The sequence below is a fragment of the Penicillium solitum genome (genome assembly GCF_028829755.1).
Source record: "Penicillium solitum strain IBT 25940 chromosome Unknown utg000008l_segment0_segment0, whole genome shotgun sequence".
In the NCBI taxonomy this organism is placed as follows: Eukaryota; Fungi; Ascomycota; class Eurotiomycetes; order Eurotiales; family Aspergillaceae; genus Penicillium; species Penicillium solitum.
In genome coordinates this window covers 1,099,361-1,122,471 of record NW_027072127.1, presented here as the reverse complement: position 1 = coordinate 1,122,471, position 23,111 = coordinate 1,099,361, and the positions used below count along the sequence as shown (strand labels likewise).

Genomic DNA, 23,111 nt, shown 5'->3' with positions numbered 1-23,111 from the left:
CGATTGGATTTTTTTGGCGCCCTCAATTCCGAAGTGTGGTTAAAGTGACAAATTCTTGGGCGCTAAATCAACTAAATCAGAGTCGAACATATCATGATCCTCGCAAATTACAATTTGTCTTGGCTGTGTTTCTCTGTGACAAGATCCACCATTACTTACAGCTTTGCCATATTGATACACGGCTGCCTACAATAGTCATGGACCCCAATATTTTCGGATATTCGAGTCAAGACCTACATATGTACTTCGTATAGTACTACAGTACCGGTACCATGGAAGTCTTTCGGGGCTAATAAGGAACCGGGAGCCGGGCTTTACTACATCCCTACTAGAGCGGAATTATCTGGGGCTGAAATCTTAGCATTTGCCTAGGGGCATTTAATGCTATCATTTACCCAGATGGGGACATTGGTATTTTTCTTTTGAGTTCTTTTTTTTTAAAAAAAATAAAAATAAAAATAAAAAAATAAAAATTGTATATTGGTCTCCATTAATAACTCTAATTCTCCTAAATAGGTAGGGGTTCATAATATAAACTCTTTATTTTTTTTTCCAACGGCGCCTTTTGTGGGGGCCAAGAGTGATAGGGGGACAAGCATCGGGCCGGGGATGGTGGAACTCACGACTTCAAGTTATTGAGCAGTTTTTTTCCTCTTTTTTTTTTTTTTTTTTTCGTATTTCCTCGATTTTATATTTATTTTTCTAATTGCATAAGGTCAAATCTCGGAGTATCTAGCCACGCGCTAGACTATAGGGAGCGTTGTGGCCCCCAATCCGCCCCCATTGTATAATGGGGGCTAGAATCCAACGATCCAATACCCAGGCCAAGATTGCCATCTCCCCTTAGGAGGATCATTACTGTACAGATGATGGCCCCAGTCGCAATCAGTTCCGAGTCCTCTTCCCGCATATCCTCTGTTTTACCCGTCATTTGTGGGGGTCAAAAGTCCGACTCTGCTCGTGATAGTTCCAATCGGCCCACCTCATTTGGAGATCTTGGGATTTCTTTTTTTCTTTTTCTTTTTTTTCTTTTTGCTTTTCTTGCTGGGCTTCTTATGGCTCAAACCAGTAATCTTCTATCATAGATGCAATTGAGACGGTGAACAAGTGGGTGGGCACCAGGGTACGTTTTAGTAGACCCGGCACTGATCGATGCACACCAGTGGCGCACAAGAAATCTAGAAGTAGGTGTTGGTTTCTGAACTTGTGGGCCAGCAACGCTACCCAACTGGGACCTTTTAGATCATAAAACGATTGCGGGGGTCACTAGTAAACGCCCGTTGCTGGATATGAGTTTTTTAAATACTTCATCGTGCCCGTTCTGTAACCCCGATTGAAATCCTCCCCCCCCCCCCCAAAAAAAGCCTTTGACCATAGTGAGGGAATACTCGGATCGGGATACCAAACTGTATGTTGACTGCCTTGAGTGCCGCTTTTCCCCTTATACTCCGTCTTGGCCCCTCCCCCTACCACAGTACTTGCAATCTCACAGGTCGGAGACCTATATAGTTCCTAATGTTTCCCAGAGGATCTGGCTCACAAGAACCATTTTCTTCCAGGAACCAATCAAATCTGCCAGTCTCAGACTCGAAATCGAACGTTGGGCTTTCGTCTCCAGTCCAATCAGTGGAAACTTCTGACTTTTTACAAAGCGCTCTTCCTGGATCAGGCTCTCACTGGCCCATTCAGAACATTCAGAGTTCTATTTCTTCTGTACAAGGTGATTCGCAATCAACACAAGGATTTGCACTGCCACTTCCCTCGCACCATTCAACGAATACCGGCACGAGTCGGCTTCCCACTCTGCCAGGCTCGAACTATCCACCACCTACAGAGTCAACAGCGCAATCTTCTATCGGGAACATAACTCATATTAAACAAGAAATTGGGTCGGAAGATCCACGGTATGTCAAGCTAAATCGCCATGAAAAACGACTCAGGTTCTGTGCTGACTAGGGCATCCCCTCAACAGCGGTCTTGGCATCTCATCATACCCCATGTCAGTAGCTTCAGACACTTATTTTGCTGGCCCAATGCAGCATAATTCTCACCGTACGAGGTTCATCCAGATATTTTTAAGAGGCGTTTACTAATGCTTTCAGAATATGCGTGGACAACCCGACCTTATCAGCCTTTGCAACCACCAGGACAAATGAGCCAGCCATTTCCATCTTCACATCCGTCATACCCTTCATCGGGCTATCCAATGGGTTATCCTAGTCACATAAATGGGCCGCTGCCTGGATACCAACACCAAGAACATCAATTACCGGCGTCTTATCTCGCAGCATCCGGCAATCCTTCCCGTCATAGTCAGCCTCGAAGGTAACCTTGAAAGTTGATTGATTACCTGGCCTCGAAAAGACTGACATTTCTAATGCAGCCCACCCATCGCTCGTTCCTATCACGCTCAATCTGCTTCGGGCACTCCTTCTCAGTCAGAGCAGCATTTCATGGCGTCGTATGTCGAATGAACCGCTCAAAGTGTACAAGATTGAATGATGTGTTTGCTAACATTTAGGGGCAGTCCCCCCCATTATATGATAAACCAGCCTTCTTATTACTTTCCTGACACATCGGACATTCCGTGAGTTGAGTCAATGAGCCCGCGGAATGTAGTATACTAACCGGAAATCAAAATTAGACCGCACCATACCCCCATCAGCTCTCAGCCACCATCGATGACCGCCCCGGAGCCGATCTACTCTTCACCTGAGTCAGCCGCCGCTACAGATTCTGACCCAATCCGAGTGCTGAGCTTGCGCCCGCGACCGCAATGCTGGGATCATGGCTGCAATGGTCGTGAGTTCTCAACATTCAGCAATCTCCTCCGCCACCAGCGAGAAAAATCAGGAGTGGTGGCTAAGGCTGAATGCCCAATATGCGGTGCGGTGTTTACGCGTACGACAGCACGCAACATCCATGTTGCGCAGGGCAAGTGTAAAAGCTCAGGCATGGACTCATCCGCCGAGTAGACGGCATATGTACAATTTGGATTTCGGAGTTAAAGCGAAGGCGCTCAATTCTAGCGGGACTGGATTTCCTTTAATATGCATATGTATTTTCGGGGGGTCGAAAAAAATTCTCTGAAAAGCAAAGACTTGATGTCTTAATAGAACTTCTCGTACATACAATTTCTTGGCATCGGATAAATAGCGGCCACGTGATGCTTCGGCCCGTGCCATTTGTGAGTCAGTTGAACTGCACTTCATCACAGAATCAATTCAATTCTACTGCAAGAATGCCTTATGTTTCTCGAGTTTTAGAACTGCTCTATCTATCTCCATATCTGTGCTTATTACCAATACCTTTGTTGCCAGTCTGAATTGTAACAGTGCCCATGGCATCCATCTTCACCTATGACCCTGACCCACCTCGGGTGTCATCCCCGTGGTCAACTTCGGGATCATCGACTCCCCAAATCAATGCAGCTGGTAGTCGGGGTTTAGCTATCCGCGCGCGTTCCAGCACCAATCCACTACGCGCCGACCCTGACTTGTTATCCAACTATGGGATATCCAAATTGGAGCCAGAGCCCCAAGAGGGTCCCACTGAGTACAAATTGCACCTTCTGCTTCGACCAAGACGCCCCTATCTCTCTATGTCGACTGGACATGTAATAGCGGGCTCGTACCATCACAACCATCGCGCGATGTCAAGCACGTCTATCTCTGCCTCTTCAGTCCTGGAGCAAACCCCAAGACCCATGCAAGCCAAGTCTAGCCAGAGTCGCCATCAACGACTACAAGGGTTGACTACCCAGCTCCTGTGGCGTTTGCAGCAATCGTCACCTTTTCACTCATCCACTACCTCTAACCTTGTGGTGCCTGTTCTTCCCGAGGCAGCCCTGGAATTGGGTGTGCCCTCTAAACCCGCCCGCTTGCTTCCCGGTCTTGAAGAGAGCCAAGGTGCCTTGTATGAGATCGGTGTCGGCGATGATGGCACTTTCGTAGGCCTCACGCAAGATGAGTTGGATGAGAGTGTGACCAATCTACAGGCTATGGCTGCTAGTCTTGGGTGTAAAGTTGAGATCCTTCGTCGAGTTGTGGTTGGGAATTGTGAGTGGGCCGAAGACTTGCCATCTGCAGTTGCCGACAAACCAAAAAACAACACCGAAAGTCTCTGGGTCGCCGAGGCTCTGGTTAGTCCCGATCTGGACTTCTACAATATCTCTCCGATCAAGTCTAAGAACAATACAAAAACCGCCCCACACCCAGAAGCGGGGAACATGTCGGTCTTAGATGAGGATTATTCCCATACAGAGCAGATTCGCATTTCTCTTGCAGGTCCAAGCACCGCAGGAAAGACTTCTTTGCTGGGTACATTGACTTCGTCTGCGCTTGACAATGGAAGAGGAAAAAGTAGGTTGAGTCTGCTCAAGCATCGACACGAAATCACATCGGGCATCACCAGTTCGGTTGCCCAGGAACTGATTGGGTACACGGATGAGGTGCCGCCAGCTGTGATCAACTATGCTTCCGGCAATGTCGCCGGCTGGGATGATATCCATGCCGCGTCGAAGGGAGGTCGTTTAGCTTTTGTATCCGATCTACCCGGCTCTGTTCGATATTTGAAATCTACCCTGCGAGGACTTGTCAGCTGGGCTCCACATTATGTGATGCTTTGCATTCCAGCTAATTGTGGTGCTGAGACACCCAGCGAACAGGCAGGAACTGAGCAATCAGAAATTGATATGTGTTTGTCATATCTAGAGCTTTGCCTGAAGCTAGAAGCTCCTGTGTTGATTGTCATTACCAAATTGGACGTTGCTTCCCGCAGCGGACTACGGGACAATCTTGGAAGAGTTCTATCTGCGCTTAAGATGGCTGGACGACAACCTGCGATGCTACCTGCATCGCCTGCAGGCGACAAACCACTTGACCTTCAACAAGTCAGCACGCTGGACAACACTCAAGTAGAGAAAGTGTGCGCGGCAGGTGATGGGAAATGGGGCCACACCGTACCTATCATGCTTACCAGTTCTGTGGATGGTTCTGGCATTGGAAAACTCCATGCCTTCCTCCGATCTCTTCCCATTCCCACGCGACCCTCTCAAAGAACTCTCATCCCCAAAGGCCTGCCAATACCCTCTCACGGCTCCGCCAATATCTTTGATGTGGACGAAGTGTTTGCAATCCCTCCCTCCAAAGTCTATTCACTAGACTCGGAGAAAGGCGGCCAAGAAAACCGCGGCATGGTTCTCTGTGGCCTAGTCCGTCGCGGGAATATTTCCATCGGCGACGAAATGGTCATTGGCCCCATCTTAGTGGACGTTCCAATCGACCAAGTCAATGAGCCCCAACCATCGGGAGGGTCACTGTCCCGCAGTGGGCCCGGCCCGTCGGGAGATTTCCCGGCATCCTTCCCGCAGAACTCATTGTCCGGCAAGGATTCACAGGCACGATGGCAACGTATCCGCGTTGTCAGCGTAAGAGACCTCCGACTTCCTGTCCGTCGTCTAATTAGAGACCAAGTCGGAACAATCGGAATCGAACCGATCGGCGTTGCAGAGGATGGCCGTCTACCGCGTTTCGGTCGGATCCGAAAGGGCATGATTCTCTCAAACCTCCACGCCCCACTCTCGTCCTTGAATGAAACCTCGTCCTCGTCTGTCTCCTCGTTATTAGCGCTACCCTTCCACACAGGCTTTACTGCCACCTTCCGATCTACCGAGTTCTCCGCTCCAAATTCTCCTCCACTGTTGCTTGGAGGTAATGCTATTGCATACATTGCCAATATCCGAGCTACTGTCCGTGTCATTTGCATGGCGTTAAATGGGACTGGGGAGGAAGTTTCCTCCGAACCTCCTTCTCCGACGGAACCTGAATTCTTCAGCTTTGACGGCGATCCTCAGTCTCCTAGTGAGAAATCAAGCAGCAATCCTACAACAAACGAGGCCGTGGACGGCGCAGGTGATGCAGTTCGCCGCCGTCCCTCGGCAACAGATATCAGCAAGGTAATGTCTGGCATTTCGTCTGCCTCTATTGTCGGAGCTGCTTCTTCAGCTGAAGCCCTGAAAGAAGACGTCAAGATTACTTTTGCGCTGGTATCGTCTATTGAATGGGTGGAACTTGGGTCTCAGGTTCTTATTATGCCTGGTGTCTCCATGGTGTCTGCTGGGTCTCAATCCGGGCCCACTGTAGCATCTGCGCCTGGCTCTAGCTCTGTTTCTGGGACGGCGTCCGTGTCAGGGTTGGAAGGTTTTGTGGGGACTGTCTGTGAGGTTGTTCCTGGGAGAGTTCCAGCTGCAGAGTAGACCAAAGTCTTACAAATATCTCACGACAATTGATGGTATACTTCTTTTCTATTATTTGTGAGCGTCTTTTTGAGCCGTTTGACCCGCAAGCCATCTAGATGTCTGCATTCAGTATCCATAGCGTGTTTATTTATTTCTGTTTTACTCTCATGTCTATCAATGTCCGGACTTAGTCGTCACTAGCTGTCAAAATAAGACACATTTACAGAAGAACCGATGGCTGAAGGGTGCAATATCATTGTCCTAAGAAAGTGTTGTCGTAGCAATTGACTAGGTTACTATGGGTTGTCTCATATTCTCGACTTGAGCGCGCTGACCCGCCCAAAACAAGACACAAGGCAAATAGGTTGGCAGCAACGCAAACGGTCCAACTTGATGGTAAGCAGAACGCGCGGAAGCTGGTCCACGGCATATATTTTCTCAATAAAGCAGGCCATCCCCAGTCAAGAACGCGCAGTGTCCCGTCGGATCCGCTGTCGAATCATCTCTATCCCATTGCAATATCGTTTTTTTTTCTCGCTTGGGTATTTCTATCAACTTTGTTGATCGAGCGTCTTGGTGACGCTCGACCCGACGCCAGACCTACCCACAGTTTCGTTGGAGGACTGGGTTTCCGGTATTTGCGTGATTGGGCACATTATCCACCTTTGCGCTGGTCGTTAGGTACACTGGGGTGGCGAGAGAAAGTGCTGGTTGAGCCGATAGTAGCACTGGCATTGCGAAGCTCGATCTTCTTGCGCTCCATCTCGAGCTAGGTTCCACAATGTTAACTCCATTTGTTGGGACTGATAATTAAAAAAAAACTTACCACTTTGCGCACTCGAGCAAGAGCAGCCGTATCACCCTCCACGATCGAACGGCAATCATCAACGCGGTAAGGAGCAGCAATTGTCACAGCATCGGCGACGATAATGTTGTGGCCGTTCCATCGCGCGGGCATAGTGCGGCTGAAAGCATCAAATAGATCCTGGGCCTGAGTCGTGACGCCCTTACCACGACGCGCCTCACGGTCAAGCGCTTCGCCGATAGCCTTTGACTCACGGGCCCTGAGGGCACGGGTGTCGAGTGCCTGGATCGTGGGTTGTGCGTCTGTGAACGAGGACGAGCTGGAGTTCGAAGGCGGGGCGAGGGCGAGGAGCTGGAAGTTCTGGATGCGCGAGATGGGGATCACACGGTAGTCGCCGTTCTGCGCCTGTTTGGCGTCACCGGGGTTAGGTGCGGGGGCCGTGTTGACGGCGACGAGGTTGGTGATCGGGCACGCTGTGAAGAGTGTACCTTCGAAAGTCGATGGGATTGGCTGCGCGGTCGTGATACGAATGCTAAAACACGAGAACGGAATAGGTTAGCACCTGGGACTATGTTTACACCTTCGTTGACAGATAAGACTCACCGGGCACCGATCGCCCCGCTCAGCGCTGCCTCCAAGGGCACTATGGGTGTCGCCATCCCGGGACCTGCTGCGTTACCAGATTGTTTCTGCGCAGAGCCCTTTACTGAAGCCTGACGCTTGTTCTCCGCCATAGACCTATAGCTCTGACCTCCACGTATGAGCTGCTCGGCAACCACGATAGGCTGTTCCCCTCCAGATGAGAGAGGGTCCCGGTTGGCTGTGTGTAGCGCAGTAGTCGAGTCCTATACGACGGTGTCAGGACATTGGAAGCAGATCAGCACAAGTTGAGATCGGCTTGCCCTGCAAGAAGCTATTGCACCCCGGATTGTTGGTCGAGGGTGGGCTGGACGGTGCTGTCAATCGGGTCCTCTATTGAGAAACGAGCGTCGCTCAGTTGGAGCAGGCAAACTGGCACAACCCCAAGAAAAGAGAACAGAAAACAAGCACCACACCCAAACCAGATATTTATGGAGGAACAATGGGCTCGAGGGCTTGCGATTAGATGGCAGGGTCGACGTTGCACGGATGCCCTTTTGGGTTTAGTGCTAACATCCGATTACTTCATCGTCGCCTCAGGCAACGATCTACATAAAAACAACATCAATCACGACATCTTCTAGAGATTCTATCATCAATAGGGTGTTTAAGCAGGATATTTCATACAATGGGATTGGAAGATTCTACCATATGCATCACAGGTTCGACCAACTCCATTAACATATGTATGCATGTACGTAGTCAACATGTATTGATATCGTAGATTGCCCCTCCAGTCCATAGAAAGAAAAATCGATCACAATCACTAAGTGACCTAGGTACTGGTGAATGACTTATGGAACATATTGATCAGGTGGTACCTTGCGTGTTATTAGATCTTTTCAAAAAAACAAAAAAAACAAAAAAACAAAAAGGAAATAACAGGTTCACTACAGACCAATTGTATATTCGCAAGGTAGGTAGTAGTAAGTATGTACACTGTAGGTCAATAGAAGGAACGACAAGCTTTACAACTTCAAAGTTATCCCCATCCCATAATCTATAGCAAAACCGCCGAGACAGATTGTATGTATTATCCCTTGAGTTCGAGGAAAGTGAGAAATTAATATCTTGAAAAACATACAGTTAACCTGAGTATCAATGTAACTTGTACTCCGTATTACAAGCCAGATCTGCAATCAAAGAAACAGTGCTATTCAACAAAGAACAAAGGTCTCACCTCACAGTGCAAACAATCTCAATGTGGTATCATCCATGTATGTATGTCATGTTAGTTCTCCTAGTTTATAAATATACAAAGAGTTGAAGTGAATTGGAGTATTGTACATTCACAAACTACATGATTGGATACTTTTGATGAGGAAAAAAGGGCCGCAGAAATAAAGGCTACCAGTAAGCGGTCAATCGACTTTGTTCATCCAATTAATTTGAAACATTCTAAGAAGCAAAATGATTGTCGTTTAAAAGCTTCACCAGTGGATCATAGAGAGTCCGCTTATCACGGCAGACTAGGGGCTCTAGTAATCCAACTGGCTTCTGTGCCTTACTAAGGGTTACAAAAAGGCAGATAAAAAGATATCATGGTAAGAGCGGGTTTCGAACCCACGCCTCTTTCGAGACCAGAAAGCACACTAGAGTGATACTTAAGTCTGTGATACAATTAGTGGAAATTCTATAGTACAAGAATAAATGGTAACTAACCTGGCGCCTTAGACCAACTCGGCCATCTTACCCGAACAGCATTGGGTCTTAGAAAAGGTGTTAATACTTTTGTGGGGTCACCCTATGTCCCGGACCATGCAATAGGTCTACATATAATATGACTGTGTATAGCGCTCAAGGTCGCATGTCTTCCCTTAGTTTGATGACTGGATTTGGTATTATTTAATATATTATATACTAAGAATTTAGGACTCCTATATAATCGAGATTAGCGGTATTGATATAGTTTGACGCCTCTATCACCTATTCTACTATATAAATTCGAGGATCCTGGAATCATAACTTAATATTGCAATTTGGACTGCTTTCTATATGCCCTATACGAAAGTACATACGTCGCTTAACCAGCGATACCCGTATAGATTGTTAAGACAGTAGATTTTGTCAATTTAGTTAGAGATTTTTATATATGTCAATTTTACATACATTGCTGTACACGTCGATTTCTGTCAGAATGCCGTATTTAGACCGATATTACAGTGGAAGCAATACCTTCATTGATTATTCTTTCTTTACCAGTAAAATTTCAGTGGAGCATTTTAGTATATGCGTTTTGTGTTTTCAATATTTTTTTTTCTGCTCGGGCAGGTGGCCATTGATATTCCTCATATATGTACACACTGGCCGCTTTCCCTTACCCACGAGATAGATTAAGGGAGGTATTTAAGTGTTTCCATTTAAACTAAACCTACTATATCACTCGCACGGTCACGGCAGTCCTATTAGTGTGTGAGACCTCGGGGGGGGGGGGCTCCTTCCTCTTTCTGTTTCAACCACAGATTGCAGTGCAAGCATTTTCAACCTCGCCTCCTTTCTCCATCTTCCACAGCTGGTTGGAATGTGACCCAGGAGATTTGTCTCTTCTTGAAGATTGATAAAGACTCTAAGGTTGGTTTTCTCATATCCTACTTAGTTGCCTTCTTCTAACGTTTAGACGGTAGTCGATACAGACAGTTAGGGACATTATCGGAAGAGATTATCAAGTAGGTCAACAGAACCAGCTAGGGACGAGAAGCCGGCGCTACTCAAGGGGATGATCGACCATCTATACACCCTGGACTATACAGTGGAACTCTCTCTACCGGAAACAAGCCTCCCTCAACAACCAGCTGGAGAAAAATTCCGAGACAACCCAGAAGTTCCTGCCGATATGCCCGAGGATGCAGGAACAGGAACAGCATGCGATATCCTGTCATCCCACATCCTGATATACCCTCTCGCCGGTCAAATGGCGGAATTGCTCGACACTACCTGCCGATATGTTCGAAGATATAGGAACATCATGCGATATTCTCTCATTTCATATCCTGATGTACTCCCTCGCGGATCGAATGTTCATCCACGGGCTCAAGGCCTTCTTGGAGAAAAACGTGGGAAAAGAGCTGGCGAAGCGGCTCGACGCGAGGACCTTCCCGTATGCGGTATCCTATCATTTCATATCCTGATGTACTCCGTCGCCGACCGAATGTTCATCAGCGGGCTCAAGGCACCCCGGAAGAAAACGTGAAACAGAGCTGGCGCAGCGGCTCGACGCTGCAAGGCGCCAAAAAGGAGTGCCAAAACGAGTTCAAGGTCTCAGATGCGATTCTTCAACAGCTGAACCATTTCAATCTCCCACCACCACTGTCCGATCGAGACATCACCCATGCAGGGGGTAGGTCCAAATCTCGACCAGGCCATCATTCTTATGGGTACATATAATCGTGAGGTGAATGTGTTGCCGGCATCTGGTGTACTACCTGCCGGCGATAAGGAAACGCTTGAGTCGGATGAATGTACCACCCTCGAAACAGAGGCCAAGCATGAAGTGCAGAATACAGTTGATGCACTGAAGACGAAGAGCAAAGATAAGCAGAAATAGCGCATGGTGGCCACCGACACAGACGGTGATCTATAATACGCACCTCCTCGACCACAAGCATCTACAAGTGCCTGGCCAGCGGCCCGCAGCTCATCAACCAAAACCCCCCAGGGCCACAAGCTACCCGCGAACGGCTTGACGCTACCTTCCATGCCCGAGGATGCAGGAACAGCATACGATATCCTGTCATTGCATATCTCGATGTACCCACCAACCACAAGCTCCCCGCCAACCACAAGCAGCTGGTCAACCACAAGTGCCTAAGCGGCCCACAGCTCGTCAACCAAAAACCCCAAGACCACAAGCTCCACCACTTCACATATCTTTTTTCCTAGAGCCAAGGCGAGTGGACTACATTGCTCCCAGACCTTCGAGTATGGTCCCATGAAAAGAGAGCCTTCCAAAAGGATATTGATCGGCGCGAAGGCACTCAGGAAGGTTATGGGATGGCCTTTTGTTAGTCCCGCGTTAGTCGGCTCGTTCAACGAGCCTTGATGCAGCTAGCAGAGTAGCTTATTTCTTCTTCCTTTGGGCCTCATACCTAGTTCTTGCTTCTTTTCAGCCAGAATTGGGTCATAGAGCGTCCACTACTCTGTTAGGATCTCGCTTTCCGGCCGGAGGTTAGAGAAAACAGACAGGAGGGAAGAAAGTTCTGTATCGTCCTTCTTCTTGCATTTAGGACATAGGAGAAGACCGTGTTGACTCACCATCCATTTATCGGGAAGGCCATAGAGGGGATTTTTCCCATCATTTCGGTTCTTCTGTAGTTCCCAGATGAGTTTCTTTGCCTCTTTCCCACATGAGCTGCAGTGGTGCTTGACCCTTTCAGTCAGCATATCGATCTTGATTTTATTCATGGTTCGGCGCATTATCTTTTCATCATAGATATACTCGTCGAACAGATTGGCCTCATCGATCATGTTGGTATTTTCGGCCTCCTTACGCTTGTTTGTTGAGTAAGTCATACATGGGTAGCAATGACCCTTCACCATGGCCTTAACTATTTGGCCTGCAACAGTCCTGTTGCCTATGCGAGCACCACAGTAAGGGTTCCCACAAACGGCCTCCGAATGTATAGGTCGATTATGTGGATGGATCTTCTCCCAGTATGGCCTGCAAAAGAATTGGCTGGGATTTGACATGTTCATCCGGAATATAGTGTGTTTGGTAGGGGTAGGGAGTTCGACTTTGCTGCAGTCTTTGCCACTGCAGTGGATTGGTTGCTTGAGCTTTCGCTGGTTCTCAACCCACCGTTTATAGTACCTTACCTGACGGTATTGATTGCAAAATGCTTCGTCTGGTAGGTCACCATGATGCTCCCTTTGGAAATAGTAGCAGCTCGAACAAATACAAGGTCCAAGTGGGTCACCAGGATCTGCTAGCATACGAGCAGTTATAGAAACAAACTCCCCCTCTGCTAGGGGATCTATTCCTTTTCTTTCTTGGTGAGATATGGTAGTAACCGCAAAATTCGGGTTATTACACTTAGACCTATTTTTGTAGCCCTTATTGATAAAGCCTTGAATCAATGGCTCTGCTTTGTTTAGACCGATAAGTTGGTCTTCTATATGTAGTGCAGGTTTAATCACGGATTGGAGTTGCTCATAGAGCTTCCATGTGCTCTGCTTGACGAAATCGGCTTTAGAAGAGTTCCAAAGAGGAACATAAAGATTGCTTCTAGCAACTTTAAATGGCCTCGTTCGATAGAAGAATCGAATGCTGCAAGTACGCAGAATTCTACTTTCTCCCATGGATTGCTGGAGCCCAAAGACCTATAATAAAGTCGACACTGATGTGCCTAATTAAGGTCCAGAACCCGCGGGTTATAGGCTTGTCTCTCAAAGTCATAAACTCAGTCTCATTAGCCCATTTTTTTGAGGAATTCGACGATCTCTCGGATCGTCTTAAAAGGTTGACCGTTGATATCCGGCGTTTCCGCTGCAGATGTCTCAACGTTGGTCTCATTGGGGATACTGCTGACAGAACAGTCCTCCCCTTCAGGTCCAGGGAGGTCATTGTCATCACCAATGACTTCGTCGTCATCAACGACTACATGGGAGTAATCGTCTTTTTCATTAACGTCAGATACCCAATCTGATTCCCAACCATCGTCGCCGCCTTGTCCAGGACCCTTATCGCTCTTGTCAAACGGGATCTCTGCACTTCGACCGGTCGTGGTCGGGGATGGAGCTCTTGGGACGAGGTCCTGGCTTCTGGAAAAGAAACCGTCGAGGACGGATTGTTTTTGGCTTGCCCTCTGAGGGGCCTTGGCCGTTTGATCAGTGTTCTCGATTTGGTCGAAAGGCAAGAATGTCTGTCGGTTCCGGCCGTTCTTGCTAACAGCCAAGGGCTTCGCCCGTTTAATTGACCCAATGTCCCGGTATGCCTCTTTGGCCGAGACCTCGGATGGGGTTTCTGCTTCGACTTGGTCATTCAGGGACGAGTGCCTTCTCTTTTGACCAGTACCTTCGACCGGAGGGAGGAAGGATTTGGATGGATCACGACTAGCACCGGTATCCATTGTTAGTTAATGGGTATATAGAAACCACTTACTTTGATCGTAATTAGATAAATTAAACAAAGAATCGATGGATTCTGTTGATATGCGAAATTTCGATGCAAGTGGTGGTTTACAGAAGTAGAAATCTGGTGGGGTTGACGGCAAGGCTGTGACTATGTAGGCACGCTACTTGCAGCTACACGTGAAATCAATTGAATTTCTAACCTCTTTCAATTGAGTTTTTACTAGATGTATGCTGAGATTAATAAATTCAATGTATTTGGTTTATCATCATACTCCTAGTAAAGGATATAAGACAAATAATTCTTTATCAAAACTTCGGAGCTCATTTAAGTCCTCGATACGGTATGCGACTTAGATTTTAGGACTCCCAGGAGATCCTTCAACAAATGAACCATTTCAAACCCCCCCCCCCCCCCCCCCCACCATTGTCCGCCCGAGGCCTCACTCATGCAGGGGAGCAGCTCCAGAACGAGATAATCCCCGGACTCATGCGCTCTGCCCTGGAACGCTTCCCATGCAGAATCTGTTTGGATAGGCTCACCACTGGCAGTCTCACAGGCACTCTGGCTAGTTTGACAGATCTATCCTCAGATCGAACTACGACACCTGGAAGTGCCCAGGACATTTTATTTTTAGTCGTTTATTTATATAGGGCGATCGGCAATTTACATGGGTTCGTAAAACAACAATATAAGACAGCGATTTAGGGTAAATAAATCTACCGTCGTCGGACGTCGGAGATTTTGCGCATAAATGCTTATACGCCATAATGATGCGGCTCTCCGTGTACAGGCGACTACCTCTACCTTTGACTTAATTATTATTGGTTTATACTGCCTGAAGCATATACTAGTTGGTTAATTGATTTTCTTCATTTGTATACTATGCCAGCCGGGCGACCTACCATTGATCTTAGACCTTACAGTAGAATCACCAATTTTTAGGGTACTGTATCATTCAATTCTATATACGGCAGTATATATATTATACTCCAGTTTAAGATACTGTCGAATACCATGATGTTACACATAGTGAAAATTTAGGGTATTCAAACCCGCTCTTACCATGATATCTTTTTTTGTAACCCTCACAGGTTAGGTACCGAGAATTCATTCCATCGTAGGATTCTACGATGTGTTATAGGAAATGTCCAGGTCATATCTTCTACTTTCGGTGCTTTGAGAAATCCCAACCTTGAAAGGTTTTTATGCGGCTGCACTGCTCTATTCACATATGATATCACAAGGGTGATACCGCTAGTTAAATTGAATCGATATATACTTTGATCCTAGCCTTTGGCCTTCGATCCACACTGAAATCTCCGTAGAGGCACCGGATGGCACCATCTCAAGTGTGTAGGAGAGTTTCTTGAACCTTCGACCATTGGAAGCTGTATGTACTTCCAAGGCACTGTACCCATAATGCCCAAGCTGGAACTCAATGGTAGAATGCAGCGTCACAAGGTGAGTCTTGTACTTAGGCGGGTGTTCCTTCTCGCACTGAAAAATACTAAAACCTAAGCAAGATGGTAGGTGGTCTTCCATGCTCCATGACCTATACAAATCCTTCCTGATCGGACGATCTGTTTTAACCTCCTTCCCCTGTCCAACTGCATTAGAATGATAGTTACTAAAATGAGAATATAGTAGGTGGCAACATACCTTTTTAATATACCAATGCATCACACCACCCACTTTGTAACAGCCTTCGACCTCATTGAAAAACCTATTCTTTTTGCGATGAACTCCTTCCTCGAAATCGCACATCATCGGTATGCCCAGAGATGTTCTGGAGATAGTTGAAAGGATACGAGGAGCGTTCGGTATATAATCGTAGATTGGAGCAGCTATAAGACCTTTGAGAATGGCCCCACGGCAGATAGCGGAACGCCTTTTCAGAAAGATTTTAGATAAGTATACTGTAGCAAAATCCATCATAACAAGAAGACTTACACTTGGTCTTTGTTTTCGGAGCGATAAATACCGATACCTTGGCTGTCATATTTGGCCACAAGGGATTCAGATAGATAGTCGCTACAGCCGAGGCCTCCGACAAGAACAATTCCCTTATATGGAGTGAGTACTTCAAACCTTATAGAAACGAGACATTGCTTACCGTCACACTAAGGCCTTTGGCTTGAGCTTTGTCTATTTGCGTGCCCACTAGTTTGAGAAGTTCAGGAGTAGCTCTGGCGTCAAAGACCTCCCTAATGTCAGAGCTGAACCTGAAGTCAGTGGAGGATAAGTAGTGGGCTGATTGAAATAGACTTTCCTTGAAAAGTGTATAATGCCTCTCTTGATGTGAGGCATGCGGGATGTATCATCCAAGTCTGCACCCGATAATGGACCATTCTCAATAGATAGGAGCCATTTAGCGCTGGGGTCTTCTAGAGAGAATTGTGACTTAATGTTGACTTCCCATTCATCTTCCAGGATGGCGTTTTTGTGTGCTTCACTGAAGTGAGACCACTTGCGACCAATACGCTTTGAGCATTTTGTTATGAAATCTTCGTCAATGAATATCCCACCACAAAGAGCGCCTGTACATTGTAAGTATGTTGGCAACTGACGTATCTTTACCTGTGCCAGAATGAGTAGAGAATAGCATTGGCTCACCATCGCCTTCGACAGCCTCGCCCAACGCGAGAGGCTGAGTGTCCTCAACTTTGTAGGTGATCACATCCTATTGAAACCACCAAAAGATTAGTTGACACCGCGTTATATACCACTCATGCCGCCACAGAACCAAAGGCCACTTACCACAGTTCCACCCCCGGTATCACAAATTACGTACACCTCGCCTGGGCTAATAGCGGCCCCATATTCAAGCAGTGCTGTCAATCCGGCTGCCTCGGGCTCGGGTGCAAGGATCAAGGTTGTCTCGCCGGCGCTGCGATCGTTGAGAATGCCGGCCCTTTTGGCGGCATCTTGCATGGCAGTACGTGCATAATCTTTCCAGATAGCGGGCACGGTGAGAACTACATGGAACTGCAGAGATTCAATCAGGTAATCTGCGTGGCCCTTGCGAATCATCTTAAGAGTATGTTTCCAAAGTGCGCGGAGATAGTCTGCAATGCAATCCTCGGCAGTTTTACCCCAATCGCGCAGCAGCTTTCTAGCTTTGACAAGCTGGTCTGACTCCCGAAGGTCTTTCCACATGTCCTCCTCTTTTAACAAAAGGAGCTTGAACCATTGTAACGCTTGTTCAGTGTTGTCGACTTGAAACCCCCATAAAGGCTCTTTAGCCCCGTTCTCGTAGCTTAGCCGCGTTGGAACCTTTGCTTCGTCCTTGCTGGTCCCGGGCCAATTGGTGATAACGTTGATATCGTCCTTGTTGAAGCGGGCCACGGTTACCCACGATACACCGGAGAACCTATCAACCGATTATCAGCATCGGAACATTCAGCTGAGGTTTGGGCGTGGGACCCACGTTGTTCCAAAATCAATACCAATGATCAAGCAGTTATGCATGGCCGCCTGTCTGTCCTTGCTCATCCAACCGAGGTACTTTTCCCTCTTAGAAGTGGACACTTCAGAGGATTTCTTCATGTATTTGCCCCGTTTCTCAACATTTTGGCGGTCCAACGTTGGTAACCTCGATTTCACGGCAGGGATAAGATGGCAAGAACATTCAGGTGTTTCTATCGTGCCTGTTGGTGCGGGTGTACCGAGTTAATAATTAATCTCCCACTATTCTCGGCCACCTCAGCCATTCGCTTCACGCTCGCCGAAGCCCTGCATGCCGTATCATGATTCGAGAAGTCCGTGGAAATACCAATGCATGAAGTCACACGCAGCATTTTGTTTCGCTTAGGGCTGTTTGCTTATCCCAATGTTTCTGGGCTGTCTAGGTTATACGCCCCTGTCAATCTTACCCCTCCGTTGAAAAGGCCCGTGACACAAAGATGACTGCAGATAAGTTAATCCTTTCACTTTTCTGAAGCGCCCAGGTGATTGCCACGTCGTGAGGCTGAATGTTACAATCCACGAATCACGTCGCCCATTACAGCCCAACTTTACTTGACCACTCGTATGAAAATCACTAGCGCTATGCTACTGCAGACGGCATGCAGGACGGGGTAGCCCGTTTTTATATACAGCAAGGTCAGATTGAGAGCCTCGACCCCAGGTTAAACTCGGAAAAACTAGCATCAGCGCCAACATAACAAAACCTACCCCTCCCCTAGGATCCCAAGTCAACCTAGTGGTTAATTGAGAAAAAAGAAAATTCAAGTGCACGCTTTATTTACTTGGAATTCTTTATCGAATTCGGTGTCGGCGCAAAGCATCACGATCACAATGGAGCAGGAACCAGAAGTTGTAGAGCGGAGCCCCAGGCTCCCCCCAAGGACAGTCACAAGGGCTGCCGATCAGAACCTTCCTATTCATGAAACCAGCAGAAGCGCCCGCGGCAGTCCATCACTCTTGCCCATCCCGAGTCCCTCTGTGAAGTTGCCGCAGATAAATCCAGACCCACGGGAGCACGGAAGCCGGGTTGGGACTCCAATGCTCAGTGCCCCCGACCATACCAATGAGGTCGAGAACTGGCACCAAAAATACCTCCAGCAAAGAGACGAGCTTCTGGCCGAGCGTGAGAAGGCAAATCGCCTCGAGGCTGCCGAACGGACCTTCTCCTCCGAGACAATCGCCTGGCAAGCAAGATTCTCAGAGTCCGAAGAGGGATTGGCAAAGGAGAGAGAGGCGCATAATCGAACACATCTTAAGCTGCAGCAAAGGCAGCAAGACGTTCAAAAGTTTATTGGCTTGTTGAATGATGCCAACGACAAACTGGGAAGCGCAATAAACCCTAACCAAGTTCGTCATCAGCTTGAAGATGCAGCGATCACTTTACGAGCCAAGCGTCTGCGGTTGAGTATCCGCACCTTTGCTGAACAGTTTGGGGAGGTTCATCCAAGTGATCATCCCAATCTGAAAAATTCATATTCTTTGTTCAAAAGATATCCTTACGCATCCGAGGATACCCTGGCCACCTACATAGAATCCCCTTCAGCTCGTCCCAAAATTCTCCGTCCTTTTCTATGGACCTTTTTATATGAGGAGGTGTTTGATAAATTCTTTTGGGCGCCTCCAGATATAAGGAGTGCACTGAGAACCCTCCGTGATTTGATAAGTATTTCCTACCCGAAGCGAGAGCCCCCCTATGATCCGATAACTAACAATCTACCCAGAGCCGTCGCAGGAGGCTTTGTCTGACGAAGAAACAGAAGTAGAACGAAAGCAAATAACGTGGAGGGCCGATACGACCAACATGGTGCTTGAGAGATTGAATGAGAATACGCACAAGACCCGTGACAGCCAGCATAATTTTGTTTCGGCCAAGGCGCAGAAGCTAGTTGGATTACTAGAGCCCATTGTCTGCCGTGATAAGCGGACTCTCTATGATCCACTGGTGAAGCTTTTGAACGAAAGTTTGGAACTCGACCTAGTGTTGAGCCAGCAAGTCGCGATATGGAGTTGGGAGTTCCCCGAGAAACTGCCCTGCCAGTTTGATAAGGAGGTGCACACCACAATTCAAAAAAGACACCACGGGCAGATATATGAGATAAAGCTAGTCCTAGCCCCCGCCCTTATGAAACGAGGGAAGTCTTCAGGAGATGACTTCCTTGACCAATATGCGCAGGTCAAGATGGAGGTGGAAATCAACACCCCTCGCCAGGATAGTAGCGGCTCCCAGTCTTTCAGGAAGAAAGTCTTCGACAAATTGCGGCCAAAGTCCTAGGTGGCGCCTGATTTGCAGTTTAGATTACCCATAGCTCGGATTTATCTAGAATCAGTGACCATCGTTTTTCGCTGTCTTTATCCAGCCTGCTTGCTTCATTGACAGTATTTGTCATAATGTCGTACCACTGTACTTGTGCTGGGATCATTTATACTTCTGAGGGATCCGAGATCCAAAGCCCTAATTGTTGTCATAAACCCCGGAAGATCCACCGCCTCTAACCTAGTAGGAAGTCAAATACCTAGCTAGATACCCATTTGCGTGTACTGCACATATTACACACGCCTGTTCATGAGGATCTGCGCTATATGTGATAAAGGGTCTGGACCATTAACAATTTCTATTAAAAGGGCACAAGGGATAGGCCCAAGCGCCACCTGGTCTATACTGAGTGCTTGGTTCTGGGCTTTTGGGGGGGGGGGGGGGGGGGGGGGGTTCTTAATACAGTGTTATATTGTATATTGTTCACCAGAATCTTGACTATTCAGCTGCAGCTGACCTCCGGGACTGATGGATTAAATATAAATTGGCGGCTACTCCGCTACGTACGTAAATGGCTCAATATGTATTATTGAATCTGCCGAGGGGGATTCAAACCCCTGTAAGCAAGCCACACGAACCTTGCTGAATATCCTTGTTGGCACCATAGACCATAGCAAGTTGGATGATCCTTTTCGGGGACCTTTACCATGCAACGTCAAGGTCGCCGTTCACTCAGCCTCACGGACTATAGTGGAGCCCATGCCAAGCATCTTGACTCCGCCTATGGGAAGCATCTGGCGTATACAATCTACTACAATCTAGACTCTTCAGAGTTTCTTTACCCCTCAATATATTCAACCTTGGATATGCTGCATATGTATCCCCTGTCCATGCAAATTTGAGAAGAAAAAAAAAAGAAAGAAGAAAGGGGTGCTGTTTCGGTACTGAATACAAGTACTGTTTAATGTATTACCTCGATACTTCGTCTTGACGGTAAATTACAGCCCAGTTTGCCTCGAAGGTTCTCTGCATCGAAATTACTAACTGGCGCCTTCTACTATAGCGGTATTGGACCGTTCAAAAGTCTGATATGTATATTGTTAGATATACATTATCTTTGAGGCCTTCGATAGATGTCAATCCTCAACTTGATAATAGAAAATCGATTCGAGTAAGCTCATTAGTACAATAGGATATAACAAGAGAAAGATACAAAAGAATTGACTTAACACCTCGCATTTGTCCTCGTACCCCTCCTGTGTCCAAGTTAAATGAGTAACTACCTATTTATATTCGGCTTTGATGTTGTGAGAAGCCTGCTTGATACCGTCAATGTAGAAATTGAATTCCATCGAAGCCCCAGAAGGGACCATCTCTACATCATATTATAGTCTCTTGTTCTGCTTCTTCCCATCGGCGCTAGTAAAGTCTTCGAGCTTAGACATATCCACATCTATGGCAACCTTCAGTTCGCACAAGGGCTTCACGGTGTCGTCCTCGCAAGGAGGAGGATTACTGCTGTCGCATTGAACCAGTCTCTCGGTGAAGCTTCCTGAGAAAGTCTTTTTCAAGAGGCGCGTCCAGGAATTTCGCACAGGGTCGATCTTGGATACATTCTCTCCCTATATTGTGACAAGTGTGAGTTGATGATGCTTCAAGTGGCCGATGGGGTTCATCTGATACCTTGCGAATATACCATGTGACTTGGTTATCGATTACAAAGGCTCCTTCTTCGGCATGCCACTTGTAATTTGGATCGGACTTGCTATGTACCGAGGGATCGAATCTTATATAGTGCGGCATCCCAAGGCTGTAGCGAGAAATGGTTGATGTCACGCTAATGGGAGCGACACGTTGAGGTCTAAAGTCGTCGTCATCATCGTCTTCTGGGCCCATGCTTTGGTCTTGAGCAAAGCCTTTGTAGACTGCTCCGCGGCAAATTGCTGTTCGTCTGTATCATATTGTCAGGTCGAAGGCCTAGTAACTCTCTAGGTTACGTTGACTTACGGCTTCATTCCCGTTGATTTGATGACGGTCAGTCGGGCCTTCGAGTACCTCTCCTTTAGATGCCGATGGAGATATGGGCTTGACCCTAGCCCACCGACGAGGATAATTCCCTGAAGGAAATGAGTTGAATGGCCCTGTTTGGAGGAAATAGACATGCGTTTGCCGACTCACCTGGAGAGTGAGACCTCTCTGTTTAGACTTACTGATTTGCTCATCAACCAGTTCATCAATGCGGGCGAATGACTCCGCAAAAGCTTCCATAAGGTCCTGTTCTCGGAACTGGATCCTTCCGTTCTTTATATGGGGGAGTCGTGATAAATCGTCTGACACCTTGTCACCGCCCTTGTAAGCCTCGGCGGGAATGGGAACGGGATATTCCTCTTTGCTTTGCTTTGGAACAAACTCGCGCTTGTAGTTCTTTTCCCACTTGTCGCCCATAATCTCTTTGATTCCATTGGGACTGAGATGCGACCAGCGTCGGCCGAGGCGATTCTTGCACAACTGCTGGAAGCATTCGTCAATCAATACACCCCCACATAGGGCCCCTAGAGTATGTCCGTGTCAATAGTCGTTATGAATGGAGTGTCAAGTCCTCTAGATACATGTAAGGCAGCTCACCTGTTCCCTCAACGGCCTCATCCATTGTGATTGGGTCCGTCGATGTAATTTTGTAGCTGATGAGATCCTGTGAGACTCATGTCAGCCGCCTGGAGGTCAACTATGATGTTATAAGCGTAAGTACTTACAACCGTTCCACCCCCTGCATCCAAGATAAGCCACGTCTTGCCGGGTTTGACCAAACTCTGGTGTTCCGGATCAGTGAGAGTTGCCATCGCAGCCGCCTCCGGTTCAAGGACAAAGCTGAGCCTGGTCTTGCCGATATCTCGAGGTGCCATAATTCCTGCCTTTTCCGCTGCCTCCTGCATGTTTTGTCTGGCGTATCCCTTCCAAATTGCGGGTACCGTGATCACAATGTGAAACCTCAAGGAAGGTAGAAACTGGTCTCCACGAGATTTTTCAATCACTTCCAGTGCATGCTTCCATTGGAACCGTAGGTAGTCAGCGACCAGATCCACCGGCTTCCGGCCCTCCCTCCGAACCTTTTCTTTTGCTGCAAGGTAGAACGCGGACGACTTGACACCTTCTTGGAGATCCTCATTGTTCAGGAGGAGAAGCTTAAACCAGCGGATTGGATCGCCCACGTCAGGGAGATCATAACCCCACCAGCTCTCTTCATGTTCATACAAGAGCTCAGTCGGGGCTTTACCCTCATCACGGCCGCAGCCTGGCCATTCGCTAATCACACTAATGTTCTTTGCGAGGAACTCGCTCTCCGTTGCGTATGCGATTCCGGAAAATCTGAAGCCCACGAACAAATATGGTCAGTCATACGTGCGCAAGAGGAAAATTGGGGACATACGTAGTTCCAAAGTCAATGCCGATAACAAGAACATCGTATTTCTCCATAAGGTTCAGGCCGTCGAGATCGGGATCACTGCTGTCTGAATAGCTGCCGCCATCCTCGTCCCAGCCATGATCTTCGAAATTCATCTTATTGACACTCATGGTGACTCTTTGTATGCTTCGGATCGCTCCAAGAACTGATGTTGAACGAAATGTTATGGGAAAGATG

At 47.5% G+C, this 23,111-nt stretch overlaps 9 protein-coding genes across 9 annotated transcripts; 4 read left to right on the top strand and 5 right to left on the bottom strand.

Moving 5' to 3' along the window:
• Positions 1-1,515: 1,515 nt before the first annotated feature.
• On the top strand, positions 1,516-2,975 carry N7455_009699 (uncharacterized protein; the record flags this gene model as incomplete). Its single annotated transcript, XM_065606270.1, has 6 exons — positions 1,516-1,904; positions 1,973-2,052; positions 2,103-2,325; positions 2,384-2,461; positions 2,522-2,587; positions 2,645-2,975. The coding sequence occupies 6 exons, from the start codon at positions 1,516-1,518 to the stop codon at positions 2,973-2,975; spliced, it is 1,167 nt and encodes a 388-aa protein (XP_065460233.1).
• Positions 2,976-3,340: 365 nt separating this feature from the next.
• Positions 3,341-6,256, top strand: N7455_009698 (uncharacterized protein; the record flags this gene model as incomplete). The annotated part of the gene is made up of 1 exon (XM_040956506.2): positions 3,341-6,256. The coding sequence occupies one exon, from the start codon at positions 3,341-3,343 to the stop codon at positions 6,254-6,256; it is 2,916 nt and encodes a 971-aa protein (XP_040813154.2).
• Positions 6,257-6,893: 637 nt separating this feature from the next.
• Positions 6,894-7,777, bottom strand: N7455_009697 (anticodon-binding domain-containing protein; the record flags this gene model as incomplete). Its single annotated transcript, XM_040956337.2, has 3 exons — positions 6,894-7,007; positions 7,065-7,575; positions 7,647-7,777. The coding sequence occupies 3 exons, from the start codon at positions 7,775-7,777 to the stop codon at positions 6,894-6,896; spliced, it is 756 nt and encodes a 251-aa protein (XP_040813108.2).
• Positions 7,778-10,675: 2,898 nt separating this feature from the next.
• On the top strand, positions 10,676-11,226 carry N7455_009696 (uncharacterized protein; the record flags this gene model as incomplete). Its single annotated transcript, XM_065606269.1, has 3 exons — positions 10,676-10,786; positions 10,842-11,019; positions 11,159-11,226. The coding sequence occupies 3 exons, from the start codon at positions 10,676-10,678 to the stop codon at positions 11,224-11,226; spliced, it is 357 nt and encodes a 118-aa protein (XP_065460232.1).
• Positions 11,227-11,813: 587 nt separating this feature from the next.
• Positions 11,814-12,538, bottom strand: N7455_009695 (uncharacterized protein; the record flags this gene model as incomplete). The annotated part of the gene is made up of 2 exons (XM_065606268.1): positions 11,814-12,432; positions 12,495-12,538. 2 exons carry the CDS (start codon positions 12,536-12,538, stop codon positions 11,814-11,816), a joined length of 663 nt encoding a protein of 220 aa, XP_065460231.1.
• Positions 12,539-13,087: 549 nt separating this feature from the next.
• On the bottom strand, positions 13,088-13,747 carry N7455_009694 (uncharacterized protein; the record flags this gene model as incomplete). Its single annotated transcript, XM_040956489.2, has 1 exon — positions 13,088-13,747. The coding sequence occupies one exon, from the start codon at positions 13,745-13,747 to the stop codon at positions 13,088-13,090; it is 660 nt and encodes a 219-aa protein (XP_040813087.2).
• Positions 13,748-15,912: 2,165 nt separating this feature from the next.
• N7455_009693 (Hsp70 family protein) lies at positions 15,913-17,298 on the bottom strand (the record flags this gene model as incomplete). Its single annotated transcript, XM_065606267.1, has 4 exons — positions 15,913-16,289; positions 16,366-16,432; positions 16,510-17,122; positions 17,180-17,298. 4 exons carry the CDS (start codon positions 17,296-17,298, stop codon positions 15,913-15,915), a joined length of 1,176 nt encoding a protein of 391 aa, XP_065460230.1.
• A 750-nt stretch (positions 17,299-18,048) lies between these two features.
• N7455_009692 (uncharacterized protein) lies at positions 18,049-19,489 on the top strand (the record flags this gene model as incomplete). Its single annotated transcript, XM_040956472.2, has 2 exons — positions 18,049-18,880; positions 18,939-19,489. The coding sequence occupies 2 exons, from the start codon at positions 18,049-18,051 to the stop codon at positions 19,487-19,489; spliced, it is 1,383 nt and encodes a 460-aa protein (XP_040813120.2).
• Positions 19,490-20,856: 1,367 nt separating this feature from the next.
• On the bottom strand, positions 20,857-23,044 carry N7455_009691 (Hsp70 family protein; the record flags this gene model as incomplete). Its single annotated transcript, XM_040956435.2, has 7 exons — positions 20,857-21,093; positions 21,155-21,422; positions 21,479-21,588; positions 21,650-22,023; positions 22,097-22,163; positions 22,225-22,837; positions 22,899-23,044. 7 exons carry the CDS (start codon positions 23,042-23,044, stop codon positions 20,857-20,859), a joined length of 1,815 nt encoding a protein of 604 aa, XP_040813220.2.
• Between the last annotated feature and the right edge of the window lie 67 nt (positions 23,045-23,111).